Source organism: Centroberyx gerrardi, chromosome 9 (assembly GCF_048128805.1).
Source record: "Centroberyx gerrardi isolate f3 chromosome 9, fCenGer3.hap1.cur.20231027, whole genome shotgun sequence".
Taxonomy (NCBI): Eukaryota; Metazoa; Chordata; class Actinopteri; order Beryciformes; family Berycidae; genus Centroberyx; species Centroberyx gerrardi.
Genome location: NC_136005.1, coordinates 22,243,568 through 22,265,099, shown reverse-complemented (window position 1 = coordinate 22,265,099; position 21,532 = coordinate 22,243,568). Strand labels below are relative to the sequence as shown.

The following is a 21,532-nucleotide window of genomic DNA, read 5'->3' as shown; positions in this document are numbered from 1 at the left end:
CATACACATGATCATCCCTCATTTTCATTGTTTGTGTGGCATAGATACATGACCTACCTACTGTGAGACACCATGTAAGCAGGTCCACTTATCTGCTAGATGCTTCACTGTAATCTTAACAATAACAATATGTCATGTATGAGACCGATCTGGATTTTATAATTATTTAAAGTGATAATCTGCAAGATCTTTGCTGATAAGTGGTCATTGCTTTGGTGTTTTGCACTCAGTGTAGGCACTGGTCGCATCACTTTCTGTGTAGCTGAGGATTTTTCCCGGGAAAGAGGGACTCCCTCATAGGTGTTTAGAACAGTGAATGTAAAAATTTTCATGTACTGACTATAGGTTGAATCACCATTATCAAGTATCAATCGGATTATTACTCTAAAATGTTGTTTCCTTGGATTGAGTGATTTTGCCATAATGTAACAAATTAGATTCTTATGACCTCACTCTTGTACTCCAAGGCAAAAAAGGCAAAAAAGAAAAAAGATGTTTTTGATCAATAAGTGCCCCAGGTCTGGTTAGAGGGTTGGAGTTGTGGTGTTGGCGTACCATAGACCTGCAGGCTGTACTCCTTGGAGGTGCTGCCGGCTGCGCTGGAGGCTGTGCAGGTGTAGGAGGCTGCGTCCGTCCGCTCAGCACTGGAGATCTGCAGCTGCCGACCTCCTGACAAAACTCTGAGCCGCTGGTCCGACTTCAGCTCCACACCTGGGACAGAGGCACACATGAACAACACAGATAGATGGCTGTGCTGAGCAAACATGTATATGCATACACAGGAACACACACACACATGCACACATAATACGCAGCATTATGCTTACATGTCCATCCAACATATTTCTTTCGCTCTTGTTCTCTTTCTCTCTCTCTACCTCTGTCTCTGTCTCTCTCTCTCTTTCTCTCTCACACACACACACACTCACCATCCTTCCTCCAGGTGAGGCTGGGAGGCGGTATGCCACTGGACTCACACACCAGAGTGATCAGACTTCCCTCAATCACTGTCAGCGGTGACACCTCCTCTGAGCCGCGGATGCTGGGAGAAACTGTAATAACAACAGGACACCAAAAGGAGGCGCTCACACCTTACTCAAGCCATGCTAGTGCATTTCAGTATAGTATAGAAACAAGTTAAGTTCCCTTGTATTCATTCAGTACTGGTGTAACATCACTGCAAGTGAAAATGTGAAATAAAAATAAAATGGAATTTAGCCTAATTTCCCCCAAAACAAGCACCAAGTTTTAGATTTTGTTTTTTTTTATAATAAAGTATCAAAATAAGACGACATAACATTTGGAACCAAAACTGGAACCAAAACTGGGATGGATGTGGAACTAAAACCAAAATTATCCCCAGCCACTGCTGCTACAAAAAAATTGGTTTAACACTGATGGACAAAAAAGAAAGCCAACTCAGTCGTGTCTGCAGATCCAACATAAACACTAGCATCAGGTCAGTGCAAACATCAGGTAACTATGGTAACAAGCCCTGCTTCTCATGTGGTCTTCTATCAACAGTTGGTCCAGCTTTGTTAATGGCCTGTATCGCAGCTAGCTAGGAAACACACTGAACATTTAAATGAAACTGAACTCGGGAACTATGGATGAACTCACCCCAGACATTGAGATTATAGTTCTTCTCTGTCTTGCCGGCAATGTTGGTAGCTTCACAGGTATACCTGCCTGAGTCCTGCACCTGGGCACTGTCAATCTAGTGAACACATTCATAGACAAATCATGAGATATGGTAATGATATATTGACATAATATCTTTATAGCCAATGAATAGGACAGATATCAAACAGAGGGAGGCATAGAGAGGGGGAGGAGAGACGGGAAGTAACATGTCCATAGATGATCAGCAGGGGTATGATGTAGTAATGGTTATGATTAGGAGGGAGCAGTGGAGCTGATCTCACATCAGTGCTCTAAATCAAATTCACCTAGAAGGTGTGGCGCTAATTCAAGCTGGGTACTCTATAATAGAGCTTTACTACACTGTTGTGTAATTGATAACTCTGGCTATACCTTGAGCAGACTCCCGTCCTCTGAGACCGTCAGGCCGGGCTTCCTGAAGAGCGGGCGGCCATCTTTGCGCCAGGCCAGGGTAGGCGGAGGGATGGCGTCGCTCCGGCAGTGCAGCTCCACCGGACGACCCAGCATTACCGTGGCGTTCGCCTCCTCACCCATGATGTTCGGCGGCACTGTGGCACACAGGAAGGCAAGCTGCTGAAAACTTTGACAATCTATATGATTTGAACAGAGTTTTAAGCTGAGGAAAACATATACAAGAGGCTAAATATACATACACATACTATATTATACTCAGTATGCTACTATATTATACACACAAACACATTTCTCTGAGGTGGCCAGTGTTATTGATATGGTCTTTGACAGGGACTGACCCTGAGAGTTAGCCTGCTAAGCCACTCTAGATGCTGTAAACTCTTCAAATTACCTCATAAGGCACAAAATAATTGCTTCCTGAGATACACAGCGTCTGAATAGTTGCGCATCTGGTGCTCTTTAAGTTCTAATTCTATCTTGGACGATGACAGCACCATTAGACCGATTCAACATTTGTTTGTGGTATTAACAATCAGGGCAGTTTCATTTCCAAGAAGTTCATGAAACCTGATCTCCATGGAAATTGCTAACATGCAGTGAAATGCATAATCACAATATTTTCTGACTCGGGAGTAAAGAAATGACCAGGAAGAAAAAACATGTTTAATTTGATTTTGGGTTTATTTTCCCTTTAACTATCAGAGTATCATCACAACCGAAGTTGGGTGTTGCTCACACCAGTGAACTAGATTTCCCACGATTTGGATGAGCGATGGACATGATTTGCATTTGGCAGCGGACACTGCTGGAACCCAGACACACACCTCAGAGCCTCAGACAGACAAATGCTGGGAAGAAGTGCATGACAGATGTCAGTGTGACAACTCAGGAAATGTCTAGAGGTCAGTGTCTGTGTTCTTAACAGCAAAGTCGCCTCCTTAAAAACAATATCCAGTTGAAAAGACAATTTGATATCAATGAAATGCCTCTCTTTCAGACTAATCCTATGCTTGTTGCTTTTTTCATGAGGCAGCAACCACTTTTAGTCGAATCTGGCTTGGTGTAGAAAATGACTGCAGGCCAATTTCCTCTGAATTATGTTTACTGGACAGACAGAGCACAAGTCGCAGGGGAAGGATAGAAACAGACCCTCAGCTCAGCATTTGGCCAGACACAGGAAGCTGATGAAGAATGGTAGCAATTACCACAACAAATCTGCCTTTATTCCTCTGGACAAGATCTTTTTGATCTTTCTAAAAAAAAACACACGACGTGGATGTTTCTATTCTGCACTCACATGTTCAGACAGACATACAGGGACACACACACACACACACACACACACACACACACACACACACACACACACAATCGTTTTGAGATACCCCACACTTAAAACTCTCCCATTACCGCTCTCCAGAGTAAATGCAGAAAACTGACTGAGATTAGCTTTGATTAGACTTGTATAACAACTGATTTGCTGTCAGGCTCAGCTCAGTGTCCAAACCTGACAAGGTTTATTGAAACGCTAAACTCAGTCAAACCATACTTCCTCTCCACGCATATGTTTTGGTCCAAGCCTCTTTCAACAATCATTCCAGTGTTTAAGTACACGTTACGTACTGGAGCTGGTGCTTTGTTGATAGACATTCCACAGTCGGCCATAATCATTATTTGTGAAAAAAGGAGGGAAAAAAGGAAAAAGGCATTAAAGGCATGAACAGGGAGATTGTGTCCTAAGAGCAGGGATTCCAGATAAATCCCATTCCTGGTTGAAACCTGGGCAAAATTTCTACTGAATGCTGTTCCTGTATTTGACAGAGGAGTTACTGTATATACAGAATTTGTCCCCTGGATAAAGACTATTCAAGTATCTCTTCAAGAACTTTAACTGAATCAATTGCCATTCCACCATTGTAAATTAGATTAAAAAAATTGACCTGCCAGACGAAAACAATACTTAGCAAATCCAAGCTCATTTCAAGCGGTTCAAATATTCAGAGCCATTTTTCATCCAAGGTCTGACTTTATTTGTGATGTAATGCAGCAATTTTTAAAGTCTGGGTCAGGATCCAGATTTGGGTTATGGGAGGTATAAAAAGAGTCTCCAAATTATAACTTCCCTGCAGCATTAACTACAACAGAGGCTGAATGAAACACTGCATTGGCTACATAGATTATGAGGCTGAAAGGTTAAAAGCTTAACAAACAAACAGGTTCAATTTTGTTAGATAAGCCTGAGTAAAACCCTGAAAATTCACTTTTATTTTTTAGGCTATTTTTACAAAGTGGTACCACTGGTGTCGGTTATTTACTCACCATACACCCGCAGGTCATACTCTCTCTGTTGTTCCCCTCCAGCGTTGACGGCCACACAGGTATACCTGCCTGTATCACTGACCTGTGCACTGCTCAGAGACAGCACCCTGCCAGCAGACAACACCTGGGGGAGACCGATAAACACATCAGAGACCAGATACAGCACACACAAATACACACAAACACACACTTACAGACGCTGCCATGTCTCTCTCACCTGTATGCCGTCTGACACGCTGGCCACAGGGCTGCCGTCTTTGAGCCATGTGAGGCTGGGCGGCGGGACACCGGTGGCCTCGCACTGCAGCCTGGCGGCCTCATTCACCACCACCGTCACCATGCCGCCCCGGCTGGAGATGACAGGGGGCACTGCAGGGCACAAGAGGGAGGGAAACGGTGGATGGTAAGTGCATGTACAGTATGTATTACACTCATGAATCTCATCACAGCGGATACAGAGTGTCATATTTTAAAATGGGGGCTTATTCTGAAATAATAATAAAATACACAAATAAAAGTTGGCTGGCAGGGTGGCTCAGATGGTAAACTCTGTCTCTCTCTCTCTCTCCCTCTCTCTTTCTCTCTCTCTCTCACACACACACACACACACACCTGAGCATTGCTGCATAGTGTTACTTGTGCTTTGCTGTGGACAATCTGAATACAGTGCTGTGTTACTTGGACCTGTTCTGTGCCATTCTGGTCCATGGTAAGCTGAGGTGTACTAAGAAGTGCCCTGTGGAGCCACTTCGGAGTGTGTGAATGTAGGGCACTCCCACACACACACACACACACACACACACACACACACAAAATCACACTATCCATATATGCATGCACATGTGTACAGTAGGACCTGACCAACATAGGATTTTTGGGTCCAATGTGATAACAATAATTATTGAAGTGACATATGTGTGCCAGTAATGATTAACTTTTGCAGTATCATTGTTGCGCCTACCTAATAATGGTCTAATGACCAAAATGTTGTGAGTATGTTTAATAAAGTGATTACAGACATTACAGACAGTCTGTGGGAATATTCAATCAGAATTCCAAAACATACAAATATTTGGGAACTTTGTGTAGAATGTTTCTTTATTTCCAAAGGCCTATAATCTTAAAATAATCATCAGACATTGTGTTTTCCAAGTGCAAATACCATATATGTGTGAGAGGCTGATATCATCAGACAGTGCTGTATATCAGTCAAACCCTGGTGCACAGATGCACACACGTGCGCACACACAAACATCCACACATTTTTGTGGCCTTATCCAATGGAATCGCTCTCTCCAGGCACCATGACTCACAACTACGCTTCCTGGAGATAACTGTTCCAACTGCTGTACCTTTGCACTCAAGAGGATCCCATGAGTTTAATGCAGCGGGATTCATATATATCTAAAGAAAACATTATTGCATTTCAATTACAGTACGCTGTAAAAGTCTCTCTGTGCACTGCTGTCCAAGCAAGCCGGGTCTACGGATCTGGCAGTCTGATAAAGCTTTTGGAATGGTGGGAAAGCAACTTTGTGTGTTGCTAACTACATGCATCTGGATGGGCACAGACCCAGAACAATTCTCCCTCCATTCTTACCCACATCTGACCAACACATTGAACTTGGGCACAATTTAGTATGTTGTTCGACTTTACACTGTATTTTGTGGATATGCAAAGCAGACAAGAAGGTCTACAATCTCACATGCATAGAGTTGTGTGTTGTGGAATTGTGCAATGTTAATGGAATTTGCATTAAGATGGGTAAGTTGAATAAGACAAGTGTATCTACTGTGTCATATAGTCAGTCCTAATAAGAGAGAATAATTTTAGCTTACTGGGCTTACACAAATAATGATTAGTAAATGAAACTTCAGTCTGAGGTACAAAATGACAAAATGAGACTCACCGTACACCTGCAGGCTATGGGATATCTCAGCCACTCCGGCCAGGTTGACCGCCACACAGCGGTATATCCCGGTGTCCGACAGCTGGGCCCGTTCAATCTCCAGCACCTGGCCACGCTTCAGCATGGTCACCCCAGCCGCACTCGTCAGAGGACGGCCATCTTTGTACCATGTGATGGCTGAGCACACAGTAATGGCATGAAGAGATTAAGAGAGGAAGATCATATTGTGCCTGTTTATTTCTGTGTATTTTCTTCATCTGTTTATTTCATTGTAAAGACATCAAATCTATTTATATGGTCACCGTCTTTTTATTTCATTGTAGAGAGAGTAAAAGATGACTTATACCAACAGTTTCAGAGTGTTAAGAAATCATCTATAGCATTCTCTATCAGCCTCCATCAAAGATCTTTGTGTTTTTTCTTAAGACAAAGGAGCTTAAAATAGCTTTCTTATGACATATTTTCAGGGATATCAGATTTTTGGAGTGAAACACCTGCTTTAAAAATGCAGAAATATCCCAGAGACAGAAAAGGGAGTGTTAAATTACACTGGTGGAATGTGACTGCCTATCTATACTGAACTTGTATGCATCCAACGGGCAGGCAGCGGGAAGAGGGTGAAGCTGCCTATGGGGACTGGATTTTACATTGTTCCACTAATGGTTAAAGACAGGAAAGGCTGCAGTAAAGCTGATCTCTACTCTGTGTTCAGGGGGAACTGCAGCCTGTGAGTGAGCAGTGCAGTGTGGAGGAGGAAGCTCAGGAGGCGTCTTACCAGGTAACGGGCTGCCTGAGGCTTTGCACTCCAGCTGGGTGGAAAAGCCAGACAGGATGGTCTGGTTGAAGGTCTCTCCAGAGTAGGGGATACTAGGAGGCTCTGAAGGACACACACACACACACACACACACACACAGTATTACACACAAGCACAAGAATTTATCAATTGATATGCTGCCGTCTCCACCTAGTCCCTTGATCAAATATACAAAGTGGAGAGAGAGAGAGGGAAAAGAAACATTAAAGAGATAAGAAGGAGGTGGAATAGGGGGAGACGGAGGAGTGAAGAGATTAAGATACAGAAGATGTGGAGACAGAGGCATGCGGAGAGAGAGTGTTGTGTGTATCCGTATGTTACCATGGACACTGAGGCGTATGTGCTGCTGGGCTTCTCCAGCTGCATTGGTGGCCAGGCAGGTGTATCTCCCAGAATCCTCTAGTCTTGCATCCGTGACCTGCAGTGTTCTGCCCGCCGCCTCCAGCTGTGAGAGACACACACACACACACACACAGGCTGGTAACTAGCTCTGATAATGTTTGAATGAAAAACCATCAATCAATCAATTCATAACTCAATCAATCAACCGACCTTAAGGTGCTCCTGTGTTGTGTCGACAGGTCGGCCATCTTTGAGCCAGGTGATGCTGGGAGGAGGGATGCCGCTGGGGACGCACTGCAGGCTGATAGGCTTGTGGAGGACCACTGAACGCTCAGCAGGCCCCGTGGTACGGATGGATGGAGGGACTGGAGAGGTGGAGAGGAGAGGCTTATTATCTTCAGAGAAAATGTTCACTTTATAACAGAAAAAAAAAACATAAAAAGGAAACAAAAAAATTGCTATTTACCCAAAGTGGGAGCTCTCCTGTGGCTTGCATTTAGAGCATAAATTACACTTATTACAATCACAGTATATACAAAAGCATCAAGCAGATTTTTCATTTGTAGCTAGAAAATAATAGCTGCATTTTGCTGCAAAGCATTTGAACATTTGAACTTTTTACCATGGACGACCACACTGAAGTCCCTCTCATGGTCTCCCGCCTCATTGGTGGCCACACACTGAAAACGAGCCGTGTCGGAGACCTGAGCACGAGACACCACCAGCCGACGCCCACTGGACGCCACCCGCACCCCCTCGCCCTGTCTGACTGGCTTTCCATCCTTAAACCACCTGGAAGGGGAGATATTTTACAAAGTTGGTAGGTGTGTGTGTGTGTGAGAGAGAGAGGGGGGGGGGGGGGGGGGACTTACGTGATGACAGGTGCAGGTGTTCCAGTGGCGTGACATTCCAGCTCCAGAGGGCTGTTGATTATCACCGTGCTGTCGGTCACCTCGTCTCCTCCGTCAATAAAAGGAGGCACTAAGAGTCGAAAAAAAATAAAATAAATGTCTGTGTCATCATTATGAAGTGATATTTCCATATGTTTAACACTAGAAAGGCCAAGCCACAGTGAATTGACGGCTGCTATGAATTGTAGAATTGAAATATCACAGCCTAAAATGTCTCAAAATCCACTGGCCTTTCTAGTGTTAAAATCATTATTATGACAGATATTCTTTCTTTTAAGTTCAACTGAATGAGAAATCCTGGATTGAATTTAGCAATTTGCTGGCAAAAATGTGTCTGGGGTACAGATTTAGGAATACTGACTGGGTCATTTCTCCTGTCTTTCAAGCATCCTAGAGCAAAATGCTCACTTTGACATAGTTAATTTATACCAGCCTCTCAGTTTTTTGGAGGGTGACACACTGCTGCAGATTGTAATAATATTGAAGAAGATCAGTAAAAAGCGGAATGTCATGAGGCAAGTGACTGTAAAATCCTTTGGCTGGAGCCTCTTGCTCCATGCAAAGCCACAGTGAAATGGCAGGTGTCCCTTTCCCATGTGGAATGCACACATGGTGTAGATAGCAGCAGCAGTTGTCGTGGCCGAGTGGTTAAGGCGATGGACTAGAAATCCATTGGGGTCTCCCCGCGCAGGTTCGAATCCTGCCGACAACGACACATTTTCCTAGCTGTCACAGACTGAAACAATAAACCAGACATGACTGCTGCTGGACAGACTGGAGTAAATGGAGTAGGTGGGCATGCTGTGTTTGTGACCAGAGACAAAAAACAATTTCTGGCCATACAGGGAATCACTCTTCAAGTAGTTGATAGCGAACCTGGTAGACATCACACATGTAAAGAGTGATAGTATGTTAAATCCTGGATCTTGATTCCAGGCTGAGAGGAAAACTGTCTTATTTGGGTTCCTGGCTAAAAATGTTTCGGGACATTTGTCATAAAGCAATAGTCCTGTTATTCTTTCTGCAGCATGTTGTCAACAAAGATTATTTATCAGTAGCGTTTTCTCAGATTTCATGTCTTATTTCTCATTTAAGCTTTTTGTATAGAGAAAGCAGCAAGCACAAGCAGTTAATGCCAAATGTACAGGACCCTTCCTGCATTTACTACAGATACTAACAGTAACAGAGAGAGTGAGCTGAAGTCAGTGGACCAGAAATCCATACCTGCACAGGTTTGAATCCTGCGAACAACAAGATTGTTGAAGCTGTATAGTTCAGTATTAGTATGAGTCTTGGACTGTAAAGCAGCAGAGTAAAATGTGAAACGTTTTACAGCCTGTAGTTGGTGGTTATGGATTGGCTGGAACTTCAAGGACATTACAACAGCTGACAGATGTGAGGCAGAATGTTCTTCACTCTCTGCTACGTTGAGAATGGAAACAGAAGTGAGCAGTTGTGAGTAATTGTGAGTAAAATTTTAACGCACGCGACTCTTGTTCATTTAAGCCTTTCCACAAAATCTTAATATATGAATTGGGACCCAAAATGTCTCATGGGGATGTTGCTGGTGGGTCCGATGCTGAGGAACTCATTGCAGGACCATGTAACGATGAAAGCACAAATGTCCTCTTTCCCCCTTCTTCTCTTTTCTTCTTGCACATTTCATTTCTCTTTCCCATGTCTATTTCAGTCCGTGCCTCACTTTCCCTCTCAAAGCTATTACAGTACATTCCCTACCTAGCATTCCTCTGCCACACCAATCAGGACTGACTGGCAGAAAACGCTTTGCGAAGCACAAAGCCTCCATTGACTTTGGCCGATCGCAACCCAGATGCCGAGATGATCGATGCTGAGCTCTCTTTGGCACACACACACACACTCTCACTCTCACGTCAACTGTAACCCACCACAGCGTTTGATTGGCTGATAGTTTGCCGGCTGAAGTTTCACGGAAAGCGTGATGTTCGGAGTCATTTCATACCTTGTGACCTGAGTGTGGGTGTAGGATCCTGATGAGTGGAAACACACAGTCTGTCTGTGTCTACACTATATGTCTGTGTTTATGTTATCTACACTAATATCTATGTGTGTTCATAGGCTTGTGATATCTACAGAATCTTAATGGAGATCCAGTGAGCTGCAGACAATGAACCCTTTTTCTGATGTCATACTCATGATGAATTCAGTGAAGCCATCTGGGATCTAGATGATAATACACTCAACTTCATTCTATCTCTCCTTAAGTGTCTCCATAGGACCCTACACACTCCACAGTCTTGACACACTCGCTCCTTTTCACGGCTTCCTTCACTTTACCATGGATGAAACACACAAATGCTCACATATTCACACATGCACAGCCTTTCAATGAGATACTCTCTTTTCTGTTTCTCTCTCTATATATCTAATACACACTCACTGCATACACACACACACACACACACACACACACACACACATACAAGCCACATGCACATTCCTGGTAAAGAATAGCATTAGAGCCATGAGGTTTTCCTTGGCAAGTGGTGAAACTCTGGCACTGACTGATGAGCGCAGTGAAAGAGTAAAAGGCAGAAATAAATGAAAGCAAATCATCTATGTTTTTACTCACTCCTGTCATCTTAACAATCCCCTCCTGGAGCCGTATTCATAGAGCTTTTAAGAATAAGAGTAGCAGTTGCTGATTTAGGATCACTGGTCAGGTCACATGGCCCTATAAATTACAGTACGGTTTAGGTAACCTGGACCGACATCATTTATGAATAAAGGTCCTGGCTCTTGCTAACTGTAAAGCACTCATAACTGGGTGGCCTCTGAGGGTAACAACTTTCTGTGGAGTCTTTTCATTCTGCTGTGATTTTAACTGGCGGAGGCTGAGGCAAGTGTTTGGCTGTCGTAACGGCTTCTTTTTCTTTTGAGTTCGCTGCCTTCAGTGAGCAGCGGTGATAAACTATACTCCGTACTGCTGTAAATGTCCTCCGAGGGAAGACAGATTGATCCTGTTCAAAATAACTTCAAATAGTTTGGGACTGCAGGAATGTAACAACGTAATGTAACCATCATTCAAACATGATAAAGTGTGTGTTTTGTGTGTGTGAGGATGTGTTCATGTACCTAGAACACTGACGTCGTACTTGATCTCCTTCTCCCCGGCGATGCTGGTCGCCACGCAGACGTAGCGTCCCGAGTCAGAGACCGTGGCGAAGAGGATCTCGATCTTCCTCCCCTGCTGCAGGACGCGGACGCTTTCCCCGTCCCGCACGGGAACCCCGTCCTTCAGCCAGGTGAGGGAGGGGGGAGGGTGGCCCCCGGCCTCACACTCCAGGCTCAGAGGCTTACTGAGGACCACTTTCCTCTCCGTGGGCCCGTCGACCCCGCCTGCGATGGTGGGAGGCACTGGGGGGGAAACGATGAATACGAGAGGAAAAGATTTACTTCTAGTATTCTAGCTGTCGTCATCTAACCCCTGATGGAAAGAGAAACAACATTTAAAATTGCTGCACGCTTTGAAACTCTTTATTTGTGGTCTTCAAGGATTCAAGGATTTTTTAATTAAGTTGTTTGCAGGCTCTTCACAGCTGTTTGAAATTATTGTTGACTGCTACAAATGTCTTTATGCTCTATGAGTGAAACCAAATGCCTAAACGCTCTGATTAATACAATAATAACCGACAGAACACACATGAGAAGGTTTAAATGGTTTAAAAGTGACAATGGGAGCTGAGGTTCTTAGAGAAGATATTCAAGATGTTCCTCAGTTCCTTTAATTTCCAATGCCTCAATTTTTCAATGTCAAAAAGTGGCCCAGATTTTCTAAATCACTTAATCGACTCTTAATATTGTTCAGACAGAGACCCAGAGTGAAGACTTGGAAACTCTGAACAGCATTAAAAGCACTGAAAAGACTGAGTTCTGAGGTGATATTCAATGAAAAATGTAGAGGCAGCCATGATAAGAGAGAGTTCTTACGGTAGACGTCCAGCTCGTAGCTCTTCTCGGCGGTCCCGGCCACACTGGTCACCCTGCAGGAGTACTGTCCGGCGTCTGACGCCTGCGCCCGAGGGATCTTCAGGTAGTGTCCTCGCTCGACGTACTGAGCCTGCCGGTTGGAGAGCAAGGCCTCTCCGTTGCGGTACCAGGTGACGGCGGGCAGCGGCACCCCGCGCGCCTCACACTCCAGTGTTACCACCGTGTCCAGGAGGGCCGTGACCTCCGTGGTTACGTTGCCACCTTTGATGGAGGGGGGCACTGGGGGAATGGTACAAAAATAATATGAAAATCTTGCCTTTTGTCTGCAATCCAGTTGGCTCAATTGTATCAGCTCAATTAATCAAGAAAAGTCATAGAATCAATTTCCAATTGTATTTTTCCCAAGTCTTCTTCATTATATACTCACGATAGTATCAGTGAAAGCACAAATTCCATTCTGTCCAGTCAATCCACACTCACCATAGACACTGAGGTTGAAGTCCTTGGACTGTTTGCCAGCTGCGTTGGTGACACTGCACTGGTAGCGGGCCTGGTCCCCCAGACGGGCACTTTTTATCTTCAAAACCTGACCCCTGTTGGTCACCTCCAGATTGGGATCTCCCAGAAACACCAGCCTGGGACGGGGGGAGGAGGATGAAGGGAGAGAGGGGCGTGAAGACAGACAGCAGTTTAAGGCAGGTTTGGGTTTGGGTTTCATTTTGTTCACTCATTCTTGTTCAGAATTCAAAAATTGCACAAAAAAAAACATACCATGGACAGTAAGTACTCTAACATTAGACAGCACTTACTTCCTATCCTTGTACCACTGGATTGTGGGAAAGGGCACTCCTTTGACCTTGCACTCCAGACTGATCTCCTGATTGAGAATGGTTGAAACGTCTCGAGGAGAACCGGTCCCTACAATGGTAGGTGGGACTGGGGCACAGGAGGTGAGAGTGTCAACTATCAGTCAAATTATTTTCATATCCCATATTTGGCTGCTGCTATGCATTAAACGCATTTAATACTGTTTCCATAAGTATGGAACTGTATGGAAGGTACTGTATGTCCACAAGTCTGTACCTAGCTTTTACCCTTTAAGTTTTGGAGTTGTCATACACCATTGTCTATTGCCCATACTTACCCAGTACATCCAGGAAGAAGCCCTTCTCTGTGCTGCCTGCGATGTTGATGGCCTTACAGCTGTAGCTGCCTCCGTCTGCTGTGGCCGCCTTCAGCAGCCTCAGGGTTTTCCCTCTATCAAGGATCTGGACACTGTTACCAGGAACTACCTGTGGATCGGCATAAATAAATGAAGTTCAATACAGTGAACTGAAATTAATAAAAATAATTGAAATTAATATATTCATTTTCTATTGGTGGGCAAGGAAATGGTCACTTCTGCCTGAGAAAATGTGAAAAAAATAAGTTAGATTTTAGCCAATATTACCCAACATAATTATCTACACTAGAAGAGCTGCAGCCTGCAATTGAAGCAAAACTGGTACAAAAACAGAAACGGCTGTCTGTAGTGCTCCAGGACTGAGCCAAGACTTATTCAGTTGAGCAATCTAATTTAAAAAGCATACAAATTCATAACAATCCAGTTCAATTCAAAACATAAAGATTTTAACTATTGCTTGGAGCCAAAAGCAGTCAGAGAACAGAGCACTGTGATTCAGATTGCTCTCAATTAGCAGATTAAAATAATAGCGCTCTGATTTTCCCATCCGTAGGACACGAGCTGCCTTGACGGAAAGAGGAGTGCAGCAGCCAAGGGAACAAGAAAACAGCCAGCCAATGTAACTGGGATATTACAGCACAGTGCAGGCTAACGCTCTGTTCTCATATTAATATATCATCATTATTCTGTCATTACAGCTTTGAGCATGCTGCCACCGTGGCATGATTAGAGATTTCCTCTTCATTACACACACCCAACACACACACACACACACACACACACACACACACACACACACACACACACACACACACACACACACACACACACACATCCATATTGGTTTTATGACTGTTCTTTTGGAGGGTGCACCCTATGATCAGAGCTCATTGAATCTTTATGACCTTTTTCATTAATGGAAGGAAAGCCTTCACTTCTCATCATAATTTCTCATTACTTTCATGCATGTCAGAACTTGTCCATTTATCCCAATGGGGATCCAACCCTTGTAGTGGACTTATTAGACCACAGTGTAAGTATAGGTTATGGTTATTATATAAAGGCATAATGTTACTTCAACTGTCTGACTGTAAGAGTTTGCATAATGAAGGACTAAAATTTATATGCATGCTGAAAAATAGAATAAAACTGGATCTACTCAGAGTGGTAATCATGAAAGACAACTGGCATACAACTGTCACATCATTTTATGTTGACAGCAGTGCTCCAATGTGATTTCACCTACAGGAATCCCATCCTTGTACCAGGTGATGACAGGGGTGGGACTCCCTGTGACATCACACAGCAAGCTGGTGGGCTGGCTCAGGACCACTGACACGTTGCCTGGCGATTCGTTGTCACGGAAATCTGGGGGCACTGTGGAGGGGTCAAAGGTGAGGATACAGCTTCATTTGTTATGGTATTAACAGTGCGGCTGTTCCATTGAGTTAATAATAGACCCAATAAAGAATGTTAGATGAGTAAATTTTAGAATATTATAAAGCAACCAAATATCTTCTGAATGGTTCTATAGTCAGTAACACTGCAGTTGCACAAGTGACAACACTGCCTTGCCTCTTGTTATCATGTGTGCAATACAGAATGCATCACATTTTCACACTTTTGCACAAGTCACACTTTTAATATAGACAGTAAATAAAGTATACTAGTAACAAACATTGACTAAAGCTAACTTAAGCTAAACTGCAGTCAACAACTCCCACTATAACTCACTGTCAATTGGCTACCATTACTAGTTCTTGGTTCTAACCTGGTACTGTAAGAATATTAAAGCAATAATCACAGTCCAGATATACACAGACTTGAGCTGGTAAATCTATTCCACCAATAACACCGGTCAGGAGCGCACTGAACAGGTTACTCACCGTTGACTTTGAGCTGGTACTTCCTCTCAGTGGATCCAGCATCGTTGGCAGCGGTACAGACATACTCTCCATTGTCCAGCGGTGACACGGAGGCCAGGATCAGCAGCGTCCCGTCCTCCAGGATGGACACACCCGGCTCATTACCCGTCAGCTCCTGGCCATTACGCAACCACCTAATCACTGGCTTAGGAAGACCTGGAGGAGAGATGAGGGAGGGGAAGAAGGAAAAGGAAGACAGAATCATTGGCAACGAGAAAAAACAAATTCATTGTACTAGACAAAGTCCTGAGCACTGTTTTAGTGCCCCTTGCACTTGTGAGGATGATGATTTGCAAATGTTCTCTTATTCTGCTGTTTGCACTAACTAAATGTCACTGTGAATGTAAATTGAACAGATATATATATATATATAGAATATGAACAGATTACTGTTGTCTAATGACATGATGCTAGAGAATAATAGCAGAGAGTACGTTGAGATAGTAATGTACCTTTGGCAGGACAGGGGAAGGCAATGCGCTGGTTTGCAACTCTCTCCTGCAGGGGGCTGTTGAAGGGGGGCTCCAGGACCTCTACCACAGGGGGTACTGCACACACACACACACACACACACACACACACACACAAACACTTCATTACTAAGCATCACCAACAGATTTACAGTGTATCAAATCTTGTATTTTAAAGAAGTTAAAATAGTTGCACAGTATTAGACCTTATTCCAACCAAAGACAGACTGAAGATTCACATATATCTTACTCAAGCATATATTAACTTTTCTTTGCTTCATATCCCCAATGCATTACACAAAGTGGGCCACAACGCTCCTTAATCATCCCAATTTTATAATTACTCTCTAAACATATTCTTCCATATTCATGAGACTGCCTTGAGCCTTGAGAATAAATTGAATACAGTATACAGCATTAGATTAGAAGGATCAAGGCAGTCAGAGGACGTCACATCCCCTGTGCCTGCCCTTCTATGTCAAGCTGAGGGATTCATTTTTGTCCTGTGGTTCCATAAAGCATTCTGTTTTTTGTTTCATGGCTCTATCTTGAGCACACAGATACAACTCTGAGTGGAGGAAAACATTCAAACACAAACAGGTATGATGAACACAGAGTCCACCTGAACTGAAACCCACCTTGCACCAGAAGCTGAACTTGAGCCTCGTCTCTGCCTGCGGTGTTGGACGCCATGCAGGTGTAGGTTCCTTCATCATCCAAACCCACATGGCTCAATGCCAGACTGCCATCAGAGGACACCGGGTACTGCTGACCATCCCTCACCCAGGTGAGGGTGGGCTCAGGGACGCCTCGCGCCACACAGGGCAGCTCCACTGGGTGGCCCACCTGCACCTTCATCACCCTGGGGCCTGCCTGGATACTGGGGGGCACTGGAGGGCAGAGGGAGACACAAACAGACAGTTCCATGTTTTCAATTTTGACACAGATTTTACATAAACAGACACACATAAATAGACCATCAGTGTAAATAATAACTTGTTCTTAGTTGACATGCATGGTTAGGGCTAAATAAATAAAAGATCCTGATGTAACAAAATACACACATCATTTATACAAGAAAGAAGCATTTTTAAACAGGCTTTCACTTGACAATCTACTGTCATCACAACTCAAGAAGATCACAAAACAATACTGGACTAGTATTGGACTCATTTTTATCTATTTTCAGCCTTTTGCCTTGATCATATTGGCAGGATAAATTGATATTTCCTATTCCAGTTTTTTCCAGTCTACAGTGTCATTCTGTCCCTTCTCTTCTCTTCTCTTCTCTCCTCTTCTCTTCTCTTCGCTTCTCTTCTCTTCTCTTCTCTTCTCTTCTCTTCACTATCAAATCTCCTTCATTCCCTTTGGTTTGTATGGGATAAGGTTGTACCTCTTTCATACACAAGCAGAGGTCCACTCGGCCTCAGTGACTAATATTGAGTGTACTGCTGTCAGACAGTGAATCTTCAACCACGTAACCTCTAATGAGGATGTGTCTGGACTGCAACTGTCAAATCAGCAGCAATGATTTATGGCGCTGACTCTATTTACAGTAATAAGTGTTGTTACTCAGAGAGTCAGAGAGTCAATGTTACATGGAAGCTGAAGGATGAAAATCACACATTGTATCTGTTCAGTCATAGTGTTGCTCCACCTGGAAATTTCTTGTTGTTGTGACTTGTGGACCTTACCCAAAACACTAACGTGAACAGACTGTGTGAGGTTTCCGGCGATGTTGGAGGCGACACACACATACAGTCCGCTGTCTGACACTCTGGTCTCCAAGATCTTCATAGAGCCAGAGGGAAGCTGGGTGTGCCTGGGAGGAACACACACACACACACACACACACACACACACACACACAGACAGTGATTAACTGAAGTGACGCTGTGTGAGTGACACTCAATCATGCAAATGCAAAACAGACACACACACACATACTCAATTTACTCCACTCAATCACTCATTCTCTCATCACTGTAAACAGATAATCCAGTAAGGCTTACTAATCCACCATCAACCACAATTACAGCTCCTGTAGCAGGCGCACAGTAGGTACAGTAGATCACAGAGAAGACTATGATTACTCAGTCATCTTAACAAAACCACAAACCGTCCCCTGAGGATATGAGAGTACACTGCAACCTACAGTAGACAACACAGGAGTTCTCTCTTTAATTCACCCCTCAACTATATGGTCCAGACTATAGCATCTTGGCTGTTTCTTCATAAGGAAGGTGGTAGATGGGTATTTCAAGGGAGCAAGGAATTTTTTTTTTTTTTTTTTTTTATCTGGGTGTTGCTTGAGTTATGGTGTGCATGCACTGAGTTTAGTGGAGACTGAGGGAATGTAGGGGTGAACTTACTGAAAATTCTTTGGCAGGGTATGAAGGGATGTCAGATCAGCCAAAATCACGTGAGGCAAACACCAATATATATGTGTGTGTGTGTGTGTGTGTGTGTGTGTGTGTGTGTGTGTGTGTGTGTTTTACCTGGGAGAGAAGGGGGAGATGAGCTGCCTCTCCTTGGCCCAGGTGATGATGGGAGGCGGGACACTGTGGACCTCACAGGGCAAAGTGGCGTCCTCACCCTCGATCACCGACACCCTCAGCGGCTCCGCAGACCACCCTGGACCCCCAACACCTCCACTGGACCTCGGACGGACTGGACATGCACACACGGACAGACACATAGACTAGAATTTATGAGGGAGAAATTCAAAGTTCACAGACTTATTGAAATATGAGAGAATTTCAGACAGTCAGTATAAAGAGAGAGATGGACAGAAAGAGTTAGTGAGAGAGAGAGAAAGAAAGAGACAAAGAGATTTTAATAAACACAGGTATACGTATTTAGAAGAAGGTCGGCATAGCCCAATCCAAATATTTTATATAGACATTCAGTGACTAGAGTATTGATGTTAAAATACCACATGGAGCACCTTTAACTCCGTACAGGCTTTATCCAGCCTCTGGCAACGCATGGAAAAATAAACTCCCTGATCCTTACCATAGACAGTGAGCTGAACCTTCCTGGAGCTGTAGCCAGCAGCATTGGTGGCTGTGCAGATGAACTCTCCAGTCTCATTTCCAGAGGGGGATGTGATGCGGAGGCTGCCGTCAGAGTCCAGGGAGAAGGCTGGACCACCCAGATTCAGCAGCTCCCCGCCCTGCAAAACAAGTCACACAGGGGAAAGGGCAGGGGCAGAGTTCATTTCATTAACTCAACTTTATTAACACTGGACAAGGTGTCCGAGAGAGAGTGAGTGCCAGGATGGATGTATGGCTTGACCTACTGAGCTTGCTTAAAGTGATGATTTGTGGTACGATTTCTACACTGTCGATAAATCAAAAAGGTTTTGAATAAGAAAAGTTAATAGCTATTCTATCAAATGAACCAAAACATGAAGAAAATGTGATCTCATTACGTCAAGCTTGGGAAGACCAAATAAAAGTAAAGAGAGGTCCTTGCTGGCCTGTCCTAGTGGTCTTGACATCAGATTGATGAGTTACAGAGAACAGCAAAGGAATCAGAAGGAATCGCATTTTACCAGCTGGCGCAGAACCTAGCAGGGTCTAGTTTCATGTGTCTCTGTAGCCCCATTCACTTTAACAGCATCGCTTTTACAAGTCCGAGAAACTGGTGTAAAAGATGGAAAGGGTGGGGGAACCATACACACACACACTCTCACATGTACAGTACACACTAACACACACAAGTACGCATGTACAGCTGAGAACACTGTACAAGCCAATACACACAGAAAGAGCCGATTTCACTGAGCTGCACATGAGGAACACACATGTGCCCTCAAAGACACACAAAGGCATTTTCCTATCATGTGCTATTGTCTTCCCAGAGCCCATCAACGGAAAAGTCACTGTGCTAAAAATACATAGTAAGCCATATGGGATCCTGACCTAAGACACAAGAACACAAGGGCCTGTTCCCTTGTACAGTTAGAGATGGCGCAACCACATCTGGAGCCTTTCAAGTCGAACTCGTCACTGACCAAAACTGCAGAACCACACAACAGCAACACAAATGCTACATATCGCTAGTCAAAATGAGCTGCATAACAGCATTTGGTTACCCATTTAAACCCATTTAAAGGTCAATTCAAGCATGATTGAGATGATAAATGGGCTGGAAATTTGCAAAAACTCCCATTTTCAGCTTACTTTCCAGTTCTTTGATCACGTATGAAATATTTGTTATTTTCCTTTGTCTTAGTTTTAAAAAGTAAATATTTTGAAATAAAGCTGTCTAAATATTACAAGATACACCCAGTAAAGATAAGCCTCCTGCCTGGTCTCGACTCTCGCGGTGTTCCCGAATACGTGCATTAATATGAAATGGTGAATGGAACTTCTCTCAGAATGTGAAAGTTCATAGTCTGATATTAGCATTCTGATTCAACTTGCAAAACGTAATTGGCGGCCTCTCTAGAAGTCTCTGAAGTTGTTTTATATGCTGTTTGGAATTGAATGGGAGTGAATGAGCCTGTGAGTCAACATAAAAAAATCCTTGTGGACTCTGTGAAGCCCTGAGTGAGAAAACGTGACTTTTTTTGGGATGGCGTGACCATGCTTACCTTAACGATACAGCTGTCTGAATACTGCATGATGTAATGTCGCATCTGGTGTGTCAGACATTACCAAATTACCACCAGTAGACATTTATACTTTGGCCAAAATGTGTTGCAACATGAGCAATCTTGGCTGCTATCCCTCTCACCTGCATCTCTCTCTTTATTCACTTATCTCCTCGTTTCATGCCATTTCCCTCTCCACCCCTGTTACTATTTCTGGGGTCACACACACACACACGCAAACATATGCTGTGTGAAAATGAGAAGCATGTTTAGTGCAATACTTCACATAGTTAACTGACTGATAGGAACTAGGTCTTGCAGTTGAGGCTCATACTAAGTGAACACAAATAAGTTAACTAGTCTGCTGAATTTTGGCAAGAGTTTTACAGTTTAGGTGAGTGAAACATTGTCTAACACAGCGAGAAGGTATTGTAATGGTGGCTAAACAGCCCCACCAGGCTAGAAACCATGTTGAAATCCCTGAACAAATCCTGATGTTGAATCCCTGATCATATAGAAAGGTATTACAAACACAGACCTTGGCCCAGGTGATGTCGGGGGCGGGCACTCCACTGGCACGGCAGGGCAGAGAGATGGGCGTGCCCTCTATCGTACTGAACACCTGGGGGCCGTGCTGAATGATAGGAATCACTGGAAACATTAGAAAAAATAAGGACACAGTTAGTCCTATAATACAGCCTTAGAAAGATTTGTGCGCACACATACACTCACCGAGAGCATACACTGGTTGTAAAGATGTATTTTGTACTCAGTATGTGTGTGTGTGTGTGTGTGTGCTTGTGTGTGTATACAGTGCCACTGTTTTCTTGTTGTGTGTCACAGTGGTATCAGGAAGACTGAAACAGTATCTGGATGAAAATATCCAGGTATTCTTCTTCTGTTCCTCATCTCTTCCTTGTTCTTTCTCTCCCTGCATTACTAACTATGTGTTTTATCTATAAAGCGTGGGGAATCTGGAGAAAAGATCAGATTGTGAAGCATGGAGCATCTAC

General features: G+C 43.8%; 1 protein-coding gene and 1 non-coding gene across 2 annotated transcripts in view; one reads left to right on the top strand and one right to left on the bottom strand.

Annotated features, from left to right (window-relative positions):
* The window catches only part of hmcn1 (hemicentin 1), a 95,909-nt gene that overhangs the window by 29,011 nt on the left and 45,366 nt on the right, over positions 1-21,532 (bottom strand). The window contains 25 exon segments of the mRNA XM_078285502.1: positions 556-711; positions 930-1,052; positions 1,621-1,717; positions 2,035-2,210; positions 4,396-4,519; positions 4,613-4,764; positions 6,306-6,482; positions 7,081-7,182; positions 7,441-7,564; positions 7,672-7,826; positions 8,084-8,253; positions 8,334-8,442; positions 11,487-11,768; positions 12,342-12,620; positions 12,822-12,976; positions 13,151-13,277; positions 13,486-13,633; positions 14,771-14,901; positions 15,411-15,605; positions 15,902-15,997; positions 16,558-16,809; positions 17,614-17,741; positions 18,418-18,589; positions 18,935-19,094; positions 21,058-21,170. Coding sequence (XP_078141628.1) covers positions 556-711; positions 930-1,052; positions 1,621-1,717; positions 2,035-2,210; positions 4,396-4,519; positions 4,613-4,764; positions 6,306-6,482; positions 7,081-7,182; positions 7,441-7,564; positions 7,672-7,826; positions 8,084-8,253; positions 8,334-8,442; positions 11,487-11,768; positions 12,342-12,620; positions 12,822-12,976; positions 13,151-13,277; positions 13,486-13,633; positions 14,771-14,901; positions 15,411-15,605; positions 15,902-15,997; positions 16,558-16,809; positions 17,614-17,741; positions 18,418-18,589; positions 18,935-19,094; positions 21,058-21,170 — 3,903 coding nt within the window.
* Positions 9,003-9,084, top strand: trnas-aga (transfer RNA serine (anticodon AGA)). The gene has a single exon. It is a non-coding gene; the product is annotated as a tRNA-Ser (tRNA).